The 14389-nt window shown below is 46.1% G+C and overlaps 1 protein-coding gene across 1 annotated transcript; it reads left to right on the forward strand.

The window, feature by feature from the left end:
• The first annotated feature begins 3705 nt into the window (after positions 1 to 3705).
• On the forward strand, positions 3706 to 5488 carry LOC119372565 (uncharacterized). The gene has a single exon (XM_037643042.2). The coding sequence runs from the start codon at positions 3740 to 3742 to the stop codon at positions 5279 to 5281; it is 1542 nt and encodes a 513-aa protein (XP_037498970.1). The 5' UTR covers positions 3706 to 3739; the 3' UTR covers positions 5282 to 5488.
• The last annotated feature ends 8901 nt before the right edge of the window (positions 5489 to 14389 follow it).

Here is a 14389-nt window from a genome sequence, read left to right on the forward strand (position 1 = left end):
ATTGTACACAGAGAAATCGAATGTCGTTAGTTTCACCAACACAGATGCATTAATAAAGGAGAAAAGCAACGTCAACGTTTCATTTTGAAATTTCGCGGCAATATCTCCACGCGTGAGCGTATTTTTCGTATTTTGGCAGTGTTGGCTTGTCAGTTTCCTGAAGCTTCGTGTGCTGAGTCTATGCCTCCCCCCCTCCTCCCCGGCCCCCTCAGAAGACCATACACTTCAGTTTTACCGATCAGGAACTGCGTAGGACCTAGCAGACGCCGTCAAAATCTATGACGCGTTTGATGCGAGAATTTCAAAGTGGTGTCACCAGCTGTAATTTCTTTTTGCGCGTTTTCTCGCTTCCCTTGCGTGTTCTCGCGGCAGGCGTGGTGATGTTGGAATTGTGAAAGAATAATTTGCTAATAGGACAAAAATCATTTTCCCCTTTGGTGTCCCCTTAAAACGTGTTGTAACGACAAAGCCAACCCTTCTGGATACATGTCACCTATCTTCATCATATTATATAGCACCTTGCCACATCGAGAGAAACAGAGAGAAAAAAAGTCAAGTTTATTACATTTGTTGTAAATACACTAATCTACACAAAAATATAACGAACCGCGCGCACCACGTACACTTCGGAAATACGTATAAGAAGCCGAATGAGAAAAAAAAGAAACTATTTGTCATAGCATTCTTTTCCTATATCAAACCACTGCTATTATGTAGAGTCTATAAGTTTTGTGGCACATGTTATAGTTTATTTGTTCGCATGTTATGGTAGAAAAAAATCAAATTATAAAGAGATTCCGCTATATAAGCACATCATGCGCCGTTGCATCACGTATCCTGCCGCGCTAAAGTTTCTTGCAGTGCTTGCGCTAGTCGCAGGGGCGCGCATGTGCCTTGAGAAATGTCAAGGCGTCGGCAGTCGTAGTTAACTTCCACCACTGGAGCAAACTTAGGATGTCTTTTTGAACCTCTGCAGAATAAACATAGCTGTCTAACCCATCCCTTCATTTCTATCGTCCCCGAACGTTGTGCCACTCTTCAATATAATCTATAAATGCCTCTGAGGGCTTCTCCTTGCACTTCTCAGCAGTGTTTGTCATGCACGGCCAGCACAGGGCTCATTTTTTTTTTTTTCATATTATAATGGTGTATGCCTTCCTTACGATGTTGTACCGGTAGAAGATGGCCTACGCTGGTAAGAATACACTGGTAGGACTGGCAATAGGTGGACGAAGTGATTGCGATCTATTTTCGGGGTTCATTCCAGTTTCGTAATAAAGGTGCGAATAAGCTTCTCGACGCTTACTTATTGGGTGCATATGATTCGAGGTAAGGGGACATTCCCCGGCATGGAATTCGTGATTCTTATTTCAAGCCAGGTATTTGTTCATGCTAATATAATTTGCCTTTAAACATGAATATACATGTTTATTGGCCTTCTGCTATTCCTGCACATTCCAATGCTGTTGTGGCAGTATCATGTAGCTATCGCACTATGTAGTGCAGGGGTCTCAAACTCGGGGCCCGCGGACCTCTCACTAGCGGCCTGCGGCCTGCACATGACTGTCTTTGTCCCATTTAAAAAAAAATTTATTTATAAGTAAGTTCTTGAGCTACACAGGCATGACAGGTGTAAAGCATTTTTTTTTCGTGGGGCACCACCTACAGCCACTATGTGTTTATACATAACCATGAAACAAAACTCTATATTGCAGAATTGGCGCCCGGATTTTAGTCATTTTGGAAATAGGTATCGATATGCTGGTGGAAACTTGACGCCAAATACCCTTCAGAAATGACCCATATATGAAATATTAAAAAGGTCTTTAAAATGGCAACGTTAGCTGACATCTAGTAGAACCTATTCCTCTCCCCCCCTCCCCTCCTACCTTCGTCACTGTCCTGGCCCTTGCGGAAGTAAATTTTCGTGAATGTGGCCCCTTAGCTGAGGCGATGTTTGAGACTCCTGATATTGCGGAACAAGACGAAAGTCAGACGTTAACAATGTGGGCACACAAAGCAGGCTGTGCATTGACATCTCGCGTAGAAGGAGCCACGGAAAAAGAATGTTTTTATAGGGATTTTATGCAATGAGACTCCGCGCAGGCTTTTCGTTTTAGTGGAGGGCTGGAACTTGCAAGAACGTTTCCCCGCCTCGGAGCTCCGTGATCGCACATGCAATGATAAGTTAAAGGGACAAGTTTATGATAATACATTTATTACTGCGAATACAGAAGAACATTTGTGATATAAAATAATAAATAATTCAAATAAAGCACGGAATAGCGAGATGTTATTATATAGGCGCCTGGTCTATTTTCTTTTACCTCGCCCGTTCCAGGTAATTCATGTAGCCCCATATGCAAGAAGCAAAAGAAGATCAGTACTTGTCGCTCTAAAACTTCTCGAAAAAGCTTGCCCCACATAAAAAAACAGAATCGTTTGGTTGCGATAAAACGTGAAACGTATATGGACGCGCAACGTATGAGGAACACACTTGAAGGGACACAAAAAAAAAAAAACAATTATTCTGTTATCAGTACAGTACTCTTAATATTCCATAATCACCATGCTTGCTGCGACAAGAGCTTTCGTAAGCGAAAAAAACGCGCAAAAAGAAAATGCGGGTGCCGATGCCACCTTGAAAATCGCGCGACAAATACCGTGACGTCATCCATTCTGACGGCTTCTACTGGGATCTACTAGTTTGTATCGGTAAAAATTAAGTACATTGACCTCTGACAGGGCCATAGACTTAAGATACCAAGGTTCAAGCAGTTTCGTTGACCCAATGTCCCCAAAATTCCATAGACTTAAGATACCAAGGTTCAAGCAGTTTCGTTGACCCAATGTCCCCAAAATTCGACAAATACAGTTTGGAATCCGTGACGTCACGCGCGGAGATTTAAAAATGGAACTTTGCCCTTGATTTCCTCCTTATGACGGAGAAACTAATTACATTCGAGTTCTCAGAGTACACTTTATCAGTCTTAACGGATTCATATTATCATTTTAGTGCCCCTTCAAGAATTGAGAATCGAGCCCGGCTCGGGCCTGCCGTGAGAACTACTTTACCTGGACCAGCCCGGCCCAGGGGCCGGGCCGGGCTCGGGTTTTCGGGTAGGCCCGAGCCCGTGCAGTGCTCTAGTTGGGGGTAACCTTAGATGATGTCAGTGTCGCGAGGTGCGGCATATAGCACTGGATCGCGCACGCGAACTTCAAGATTCGTATAATATACCTCTCAAACTATATTCCCTGTTGAGATTTGGTAGGCGATATACCTATGTTCACAGGAATTGATACCGCAAGCTATCTAAGCCGCTAAATTTTGTGTCAGTACCCTTTTAACTCTATCTTATGCTACAATAAGTTTATGTGAATCAGGTACCTTTTCTGATAAATTTTGCTTTCTTTTGTCACTTTTAGGCTTCATCGAACCTGAAACGGAAAGAAGCGAGTCTCCCTCAGGACGTGTATCCTCAGCAGCAAAGTGCGGTACAAGGACTATAGCGATCGCAGACGAAGGGACACATCAACGCTTCCATTCATCGGTCCGTGATACGGGCGTTTCACATACCAAACTATTAAGGAAGCTTACATCCACAACTTCTGCGGGGTGAAGCTTTTTAACTGATAACCGCAGTGATTTCACAGGTTATAGTAACCTCGTTTCTTTCGCGGCCTCATTAGTGTGAACGTGGAACAAAAGAAGAAAGAAGTGCTCGGTTGTGAAGTCAACATGGCTGACACAGGAACTACTGTACTTGACACTATGAGTAAGGAAGTGAACGACCTTTTCCGGAAAGGTCTGGAACTAGGTCACGAAACGGGCAAACAATCCTGCCCGACTGGTTTGTGTAGTACACACGGGGCGAAGCTCATGTACAAAGAGATTACAAAGAAGGAAGCTGCCGTGCTCCGGCGAATGTTGAGCACAGGACCACTAGTGAGAACGCTATCTGTATTGAACATCTCCCTTTTCGCGTTCAGGGTTGCGTTCTATGAACTTGAGGAATGCCCTTCCCTTAAAAAAGTGTACATTCACGTTGACTGCAACGGCAAGGACTTGGGCACGAGTCTCACCGCGGCTTTTAGATGTCTGAGAACGTTGGAGTTGAGCTGCGAAAACACCGGGACGGGATTCGCGAAGGATGTTGCAGACTACATCCGACAGAACAAGTCTTTGAGGGAAATAGTCATCTGGGACTCCTGCGGCGGTGACGAAGGTGCCGCAACTCTCGTGGAAGCCCTAGCGGCAAACGACACCCTCAAGACCTTCTCATTAGCCGAGGTGGAGTTATCATCAGACATCTTAATCGGGTTCGCGAAGATGCTCGCAACCAACTCGACGCTGGAGGTGGTGAACCTCAAGCACGTCTGTCCCGTGGAAAAGGACAAAGTGTGCTGGCTGACGGCGCAGAAGCGGTACGCTGGCGTCTTCAAAAGGCTCGATATCCTGTGGCCAGAGGAACTCCTATCGGAACTCGCCGCGCTCATCCGCAGACATGCATGCTGCCCCGCGCTGTTCATCAGCGTCACTTCCTCGATCGAAGAGGGAGTTCTTGGGGAGTTTTCCGACGCCTTGGCCAAAGCCGCGACACTTCGTAGCCTCGACATTGAATCTGACATCGCCGTAGTCAACGCACTTCACGACAGGTTCGACGCAGACGGCACCGCTTCGGCATTGCGTAAAAGAGAACTCCATCAAATCTGGGGCGACATGGGCGCGAATCGTGGTAAAGAGCGTCACCTCGTCCGCATCCTCGACGCCTTGAAGACGAACTGTTCCATTGAGCAGTTCACCACGGGGGCAGTGATGGTGACGCCAGAAATGGCGACGTCCCTCTCAGAATTGCTGGCGGTCAACGACACTCTGAACGTCGTTCACTTGTACAATTACTGGGAAATCTCGTCCAATGAGATACAAACAATTCTGAAGGGTCTCAGGGCTAACTACACCCTTACCGAGCTCCGTGTTCTCTGGGACTGCGATCACTACGAAGAAATGGGCGAGGTGAATGCGCTTCTACAGAGAAACGTTCGTCTGGCAAACAAGGCTGCCCACTTTGTGGTTTCAGGCGCTGATGTTAATGATGAGGAAGGCGCTGATGCTTTGAAGAGACTGAAGTCGAGCGCTCGACTCGTGGAGGAGGTGAAGGAGCTTACTGGAAAGACAACGGAGGCGGCGTTAGGAGAAATACAGTCAACTCTAGCTCGCTTAACCGTGTGCGAAAACATGGAAGACACGTCGACCTGGTCGGCGCCTCACCGTTACCGCTGACTGGTTTCGGCAACACATGAGATAGTTGAGTCTAAAGCGAATGTCATTGGAGCTTTCAGAAGGGGGCGGGGTTTCAGCACTCCTCTTAAAAGGTGATGAGCAACGATATTACCCCTACGTGCAATTCACTCACATGCCAGGCACAGACAAGAGCGGCCTAACCGGAACTGGAGACCACATTGAGCAAAGGAAGACTCAAATGCTTAAATCTCAGTGTAAATGGAAACTTGAATACTGAACTACGTATGTGAAAAAAGTGTGTGTGTTGTAATAGAGCTGGAGATTATATATGTGCTAAGTGACAAGCGAGTGTTCTGAAAGAAACTTCAGTGCATGCACCTGTGCTAATAACAGGTTCCAGGATTGACCGAAGTGCATTTTACACGCGCGCGAATCTATACACGGTGTTCTTTAGGCAATAGATTTTTTTACAAAATGTTACGACAGGTATGCTCCTGACGTCTTTGCACACGTGTTTTACGCCAAGGCGTTGATACCTCGCCGAAGCTAAAGTGGTATTGCAATATATAATTAAGAAAAATGTTAATTAGCTTTTTAATTATTGACTTGATGGACCTCGTTCACATGGCAACGTTGTATTATAGGCCGTCGCAAGTGGTAGCATATCTTTTTTTTTACAAATGGCTAAAGTTACACGCAACTTGAGATCTTCAGCATCGAATTTTAAGGCAGATACCGAAACTGACCGCACATGGCACACATGTAGGAAACGCGGTCGCTCTGTCACGTAAGACTGGAACTTCTCGCGACAAGGAAGTGACGAATTTTGAATGAAGGCGCGTCGCGGCAGTGTCTTCTTATGTAAAGCGGCCGATCATCTCATTTGCACCAGCGGATCGCCTTTCCTGCGTGTCTTATTTGGTGCTTATTTTATTACTTTATGTGCCCAAGGAAACTGCAATTCCCGCTTTTTCGTTCACCGTACAGCATAAAGCTCGAGGGCAGCCACCGCGGCCGCTCTTTGCTTGCAGAAAGGGTGTTCACATCGGGCAAATGCGCAGTTATCTCTTGGTCACAAATTTTGGGCTACGGGTTTGTTTACTGGCCCTTTAAGGTACAGATAAGAACTGCATATTGCACACAAAGAATGAGCTGTCTACTTCGCTATCTACGATGACTTGGCGTTTTTACTGACTCTAATCGGCTACAACCTAAAAAGTACGGAGAGGCCCCACCCAGGCGACCGCAGTGCGGCAGCCGATCCCCTTCGCGACTGAAGAAATAATCCCCCTCAAGTACACGGCAGTGAACTCGGAAGGCGGGGTCACCGGCTGGCCTTCTCATGACGTTAGTCTAGAGTGCTCGCCCATTGGAGCAGGTTTGTGTGCATCCGGCTTTGAGGAGGAAATGCCGCGGACTTCTGAAGTTGTATCCGACTATAGATTGACCTTCAGCGCACCTTAATTCAACTATCGTCGGGTCCTCGAAACGAGTAGTTACGGTCTGTCGTAACAGAGCAAACACGCTAACAGAGCGGTCGAGTTTCGATATGTGCCTTAAGATTCGACGATGAATATCGAGCTACGTGTAACTTTTGTCATTTCGGAAGAAACAAAAATGGATATGCCATAAATTGTAACGGCCTGCAACTTTCCCATATAAACGACTGCCCTCCAGTCATTAGATGACACGCGAATGAACATGTTTTTAAAATTAGTCAGTTTAGGTGTGGAGAAGTGTTTCCACCTCGACACACAGAGTTCGTGTGCGAGGAGGAGAGGAATGTGACTGCCATGGCATTTTTATCAGTAACCTGTTTTGTTTAAAAAAACAAACACAAACATTATATATATATATATATATATATATATATATATATATATATATATATATATATATATATATATATATATATATATATATATATATATATATATATATACATATATGTGTGTGTGTGTGTGTGCGTGTGTGTGTGTGTGGAGCTTGTTCAAAACGGACAGATCGTATGCGACCTCGCACGTTTTGTAATCCGCAGCTGTGCATTCCGCACAGTAATGCTATAAGAAGGCTCAAGCTTCACAATTGGCTCATACAAACATTGTATACGTGCATGAAGATGATGATGACCGCAGTACGTGGAAAGAAACGTATCTCTCAGGATGCGCGAATGAGGACTCAGTTGGTGGCGACCGACGTGTAAATATTCATCAACGGTTACTCCTAACAAGGCAGAACAACGCTAAATCACACGTGCTATAAGTGCAGAGAGAGAAAAATCAGTGGCTAGATCTCGCATCATCTTTTGCAGCATATATGTTGAGGAAATTGATGTTTCATTTGGTAAATCCGACGCCATATGGAAGAGGGTCATCATGATCAATGCGCTCCGCAGCGAAAATTAACACGATCCTTTATGGATTCCTGGAATATTGTATTGTACAAGGTTGGCGAAAAGTTAAATGAAGAAATGGTATTCATGTATGCTATCAGTTGCCGACGTAGGACGCGTCTGAAATACGAAACCACCAATACTCCAGGGTGCATGCCCGTATTTAAAAACACGATCAACTGGTACAGCTCTTTTCGTTAATAAAAATAAGGGTGATCAGTGATGCATAGCGCCTGATGATCGGGAATTTCTTGAATGAGCAGCCGCTAAAAAGAAGTATGTTTATGCCGAAGAAACATAAAGAAAAGAAATACCCCGCTGCTTGAAAACGTTTTATGTACATCTACGTGATAGATGTTCAAGAAAACAAGACACAAAGACTTGAAAAAGAAGGAGTTAGAGGCAAAACGTCGGGCGCCAAAATTTTGTAGAGCGGAGCTCCTAGGCGCCCCTTCCTACGTTGAGCTGCGTCGCCGTCGGTGACATAACCGATAGACATCAAAAAAGAAAAAAATACCCAGGATCGAGTGGGATCTGAAACCGGGCCCTCTGCGTGGCAGTCGACTATTCTACCACAGGGCCACGTGTCATGTCGGACAAGGAATCGCGTTAACCTATATATATCGTGGGAGAAGAGTAAAATAACAACCGGTCATCACACGACGCTAACTGCGCAACGAGCGTGTGGTTTAATGCTTTCCATCCACTGCAAAGGGCTCAGCCATAATTCTTCATCGTCATCAGCCCCACGCAACACCAACAATGCGCACATAATACCTTAAAGATGTGCAGCGGGTACCTCGCTTATCCGCAGAAAGACGAATGGCGTAGTGGGTGCTGTCCTACTTCACAAAAATTGTGATTTATGGCGTAGCCGATACTTGCAAAAGGCCGAAAATTCAAACACAGTTGGCCTTGCCCCAACACGAAGCTGCGCTCAGAATTCGCATTAGGCAGTATCGTAATCTTCGGTGATTTTTTTTGTGCGAAAAAATAGTCGAGCGCTGCTTTTCATACTCTTTCTTCTTTCTTGTTTGCCACATATTCCTTAGATCTCCACCAACGCACCCAGCAACAAGGCTTACTCTTCAAGGACGTGTGTAGTAAACATGCCAAATATGGATGTGTCTGCAAATAAGTTTTCATTGTCGTCAATGGACGAGTCACTAAGGCAACCTCGTTTTCTCCTTATACAATGAATTAGGCCTCAGTTGTTCCCGCTCAAACTGAAGCCACCGATATGAAGGCACCACTGTGCCTTTAAAAAAGGCCAGTCCTGCGCGGAAAGCGCAGCACTGTCACAGCGAAATCTGGAAGAGTGGCATTTCTATTTTTAAACTCTCTTGGAGCTACTAACACAAGTACACTAGCAAAGTACCCACTACGCCATACATCATAATTTTCGTAAACTTGGGAAGCACCTATTCGTCATTCTGCGGAGAAGCGAGGAATACCAGCTACACATCTGTAAGGCATCAGATGCACTTTGTTGACGTGACAACTGATGATGAAGAATTATGGCAGAGCGCTTTGTAATGGGCTGGAAGCAGTGTTGTGGAGTTACCACTCCGGAATTGGAATGACTCCGGAATCATTCCACATATTCGCGACCCCGGTGTGCAATAGGAATGGAATGGGGACAGAGCTTGGAGGAATGGAATGGGAATGGAATTGCGTCTTTCCCCGAAAATAGAGCACGTTTTCGTCTACGCGCTGTTTTTCAAACTTCAAACATAAGGAAGTGAGAGCCTCGAATTTAAGAATAAAGCAGTAGTTTTAGGATGGCTTGGCTGGTTACAAGCGCGGTACATGTATAAGCAACGCGCGTACACAACTCTATCCTTATATAATTATAGGCTGTGTTGCTCCGAAGTTTGTCTCTATTCTTTGCGTAACCGCGGCTATACGCCGTTGGTATCTGTCGTGCGGAAGTACTGCGGTGGCTAAGTCTTGTGATTTTTTTCCCTCGGCAGCGCCCCAGCCGCCTGCTGTCTCCCCACCCTTCACTTGTTTGTTTTTGCTTCTGTCGACGTCGGCGACTTGGACGCATATTCGAAAAAGCACTTCTCTAAGTTGTGATGCGTATTGACGCGTATTCGATGCAAAGGCACAACGTGCCCGAGCGGTCCACTGTTCCAACTAATATCAGCAGACCTAGAGGGTTTGTTTCCCATTAACGAAATCTTAATTTTCCCCATAGTCACGACCACTCCAGACGCGTGGCAAAACTGCTTAGTCTTCTTGCACACTACTTTTGTCAGTGTAAAAAATACGCTATGTCATCATTTTAGTATTAACACATTTAAGCTTAACCAATAATATAACATCACCATTCGTTCAAACATGCATGACCATGCAAATACTATAGGTAGCGCGAGAACTGCCCCTATGGGAATTAGTATGGTGGTTGTACTGCACGAGATATGTAACAAAGCTACTATCCCTCGACCTTGGTAACGTATTTTGCGTACTTTTGCAGTTCTTAATGCATCTGATGACATCAGGTTTATGTGGCGTTCATTCTTAACTCGATAAAACTATCAAGATGTCTTTCCTACGTTAAGGAATTGCAGGAATAGAATTGAATCGCCCGGTCATTTCCGGACTTCGAATGTGCTAAGTTTTTTCATTCCGAGGAATTGAAAGGAATGGAATTGCGACCAGTTCTCATTCCCTGGAATGGAATTGGAATGGAATGGAGGCGCCCATTCCGGAACACTGGTTGGAAGCATTAAACAACCCACTCGTTGCGCACTTCGCATTATGTGACGCCTGGTTACAGAATTCGCGTTGTGTGACCGCCTGGTTGTTATTTTACTCTTCTACCGTGCTATATTACATATGTTAATGTGGTTCGATCCTTCCCGAGATGAAGCCTGTATTAGCGCCGAGAAGTTGGGGTGGCGCCGCCTGGCGGGAGGCGTGGATGACGTCACGGCAAGGACTCTTCGACGCCCGCCGTGACGCGCCGGCATATCGCGCGCTTGCTTCGTGCGCTGTTCCGCTGTTTACGTTCGCTTTTTGCCTGTCTCAAGCTTCAGATGAATGACGAAAACAGCATCATTAATGTTCCTAGTAAAACGACAAAAGGTTTTATGCATTTCTTTTCACAGTCCCCAACGGTGCCCGCGCGCCGTCGTGCACACTTTGAAAGGGGTGATAAGGTTTGTCGTTGTGTCGCGCTGCTAACTTCGGGGATGGGTCAGATTCCCGACCACAGCAGCCGCATTCCGACGGGTGTGAAAAGCAACATTTCTCTGCATAGATACGGAAGCACGTTAAAGAATTCGAGGTGGTGAAAATTAATCTGCAGCGTGTCTCACACTCGTGTCGTGGTCTTGACACGCAAGACATTATTAGGTTGCGTTGTTCACGGGTGATTCCTTCAAATAATATGACGGCTTCGTCTCCACAAGTATTATTTGCATCGTACGCATCTAGAATCGGCGGAAAGCGTTCTTGCCCGTGTTCCAAGCCCCGCGCACGATTACGAGAGCGATTGAGCCTCGCAAAATATCTAGAAAGCACTCGCCCGAGAATACCGCCGCAGTTGTGTTTGTTGTTCTTGTGTACTCGCTCACTCATCATGCTGTTTAGTTTCACGTTTTTCTCGCAATAATTTCGCGACTTCATTTCACAACATAAAAAAGTTGAGTTAATTGCGGAAACTTCTTATTGCTGTCACATTCTGTCTTCATGCAGCATCGTAGCAACGGCGCTGTTACACTTGTATAAGTACTAGTTTAGATAGCCAGCTCGTAAATTAATTTTCTTTGCATTTGATATACCCCTGAGCATCATCAACCTTTATGTGGTCATGACGTGCGAGACCATTAGTTCACTCATTAAGGCGAAGGACGTTTAATTAGTACGTGGGCCACGTCACTGAGATTGCCATCGAAACGGTTCAAAACGCTCGTTTCGACTTTCAGGCGTTTGTTTTGCAGGCGATTGTTGTGAACAGTGCTCCCACGAGAATTTAACATTACCGCTTGTGGCCTGGCGGTTGATCGGACCAGCAGTTCAGCAAATCAGGGTATACGGCCACATAATCCCAGACGAGTGTTGAGAAGAAATGTTTACATAATCCAAGTATACTAACACCTCAGAATTTCCAAAACCATTGTGTGCGTGGCAGTATTATTTTGTTTAATTTTCCGGATGTATTAAGTGATTCCTTATGTTAGACAGATTCATCTAAAGTCTCCTGTAGCAGAAAGCGCAATTCTGTCAACTCATCTAGATAATCTGCAAAGGCAGACATAACTTGTACGATAAACCACAATGAAGTTAGTGAATTGAAAACGTCCAAATTTAATTTATAATCTTCGGGACGCGTGTTTTAACCGTGGAGTATCTACGCCAAGTTGTAATGAAGTTAGAACCATTAGCGTAAATTATTTAGCACCGATGTCTTGGAGTACGCGGTGAAAACAACGAACGTCTTGCTCTCGTGCATCACCATTTTCACAGTGAAGCTTCCGTTCGGACGGGAATTCGCCCATTATAAGCTATATTATCCAAACTTTCTACAGCTTACTAAACTTTCGCTAACAGTGTAAACTTCCACCTTCTACCTTGGGAAATTTGCATCGCAAGAATGAGCCGTAATCACCACCGTATCGCGAAAGAGCGGGTACGCGGCGGGCGCACAAAAAGGCGAGCCTCGGCAGCGGAGCACGCGAGTCCTTGCCGTGACGTCACATCGCCGCGACTGCCGCGCCGCCAGTGTTCGTTCTCGGGGCTAATAGGGTCTTTTTGCAGAGCGGCCTCAAGCACCGGCATGACTCAGAGGTAGAATATTGGGCTCCCAAGCAGTGGGCTCAGGTTCGAACTCCGTACCATCCTGGATATTTTTTAAAACCAAAGTGTTTTATGCCGGGGTCCACCACGGCTCCACTGACGCATTTCCGTCACGGATATGACGTTGTAAAATATAAGGAATAACATATAGCAAAGAAAAGAAACTAGAAGAAAAATTTCCGTCACCGGGAGTCGAGCTTACGACCCCTCGATCCCCAGCGCGAAACGACTCCGCCACAGATGGCACGTTCTTCGTCGTACTAACGGCGTGCTATTTATATACACCATTTGCCGGTGGCGGTACTCAGAAACCGGGGTAAATCAGCGTGTTTTCGTTATCACTAGCGAGATGACGCGAAGGGCTCGAAGGGCGCGCTTTAAAAGTCGTCGCCCCACGCGTTGAGATGAGCGTGCGCCTCTAAAGGGCGTGGTCGCTCCTGCGCGCACGCTTACTTTGTACGTCTTGGCTCTCACCGCAAGTTTGCATTGAAGGCCCCTAAAGTGCTCTGCACGAATCATCATCAAGGCGGTCGAAGAACAAGACGAAGACTTCTCCTGGGCACGAGCGCGCGCTCAATATGTTACAGATGGCTATGGTCACGAAGGTCACTTCGCTCACTGCAGCGGCCACTTTTGCGAAAGGAGCGCGCTGCTCGCAAACAAATAAGTTACAACTGTGACAGTTCGCGCTCATCCTGTGTATACTTGTGCGTTCGTTTCGTGCGTCCTCCTTTGTACTTGACCAGCGCGCTTTAATTGTCGAGCTGTGACAGTTGTTAGTTCGTGCTCATCCTGTGTGTGTTCGTTCCGTGCGTCCTTTCCGCTTGAGCAGCGCGTTGCAAGTTTCGAGCTGCTTGCCGTTCTCGCGTGACATTACAACTTGTTGCTATAGAAGTCATTCCTTCGCCCTCGGGGCGAAACAATGCACAAAAAAACATGGTTGATCCCTGTGTCATAGTAATCAGTATAACACGAAAGTGAAACGTGTCGTCACAGAAGCAGTTGATTGCTTTAGTGCATTGGTATATCAGAGCTTGTATAATGTCTATTGTTGATTGTCAGATGTAGCACCGCCTGATGTGGACGCACTCACGTTGACGCCTATAGTGGCACATCTCCGTACCGACGACTAACGCCCATGATCATGATTTAACCCTTGCGGTAGCTGAAGTTCTTAATATATACGTGGACACCGCATATGGGTGAATCCCGCGCAAATATGGCATCAACAACCACATAATAAACACTGATACTCGGTATGCACTCCTCCAAAGCGTCGTAAAACGCGGAGAAACGCTACACGCGTTGTGTCTTCCCTCTAACCTGGCAGTTAATTCTCACAGGGCGAGCGGGGAACGCGGTGTGACAGCCAGGCTAGCCAGGCGAGCATCGGAGAGCTATTTTTCGGTATGGATGGACGTATGAGCGAGGCTTGGGTTGAAGCCACCACCTGGCGGTGTGTTAAATGAAATTACACTTCTATTGGAAACGCGCCGAATGGGACGGTCGCAGCAACGGCGCGGTTTTTTTTTTGTTTTTTTTTTTCGAGCCTGGTGGCACACATGTCACCCCCCGTTATAAAGGGGACGCTCCTAGCATCCATCCATCCATCGATACAAAGCACTGTGATAGGAAAGTGGGAAAGATAAAAGGCGCGTTCATGTAGCCTCCGTTATGTGTCTGGCGGTAGCTCAGTGGGCTAAACGCCCGCTTGCCATCGTCGGGGACCGAGGGGTCATGGGTTCGACTCCTGTGAACGGAACTTTTTCTTTGTCATTTGATGGCTTTCATTTTGCTGACGTATTTCCGTGACGGAAATACGTCATGAAAATCTTGGTGGACCCCGGCATTAAACCCTTTCGTGTGAAAAAATTTCACCATCTCCCTCTAAAGGGAACCATGTGGGGATGCGAAGGAGCGCATGGGTCGACATAAAGTTCCGTTCATCACGG

This window comes from Rhipicephalus sanguineus, chromosome 10 (assembly GCF_013339695.2).
Source record: "Rhipicephalus sanguineus isolate Rsan-2018 chromosome 10, BIME_Rsan_1.4, whole genome shotgun sequence".
In the NCBI taxonomy this organism is placed as follows: domain Eukaryota; kingdom Metazoa; phylum Arthropoda; class Arachnida; order Ixodida; family Ixodidae; genus Rhipicephalus; species Rhipicephalus sanguineus.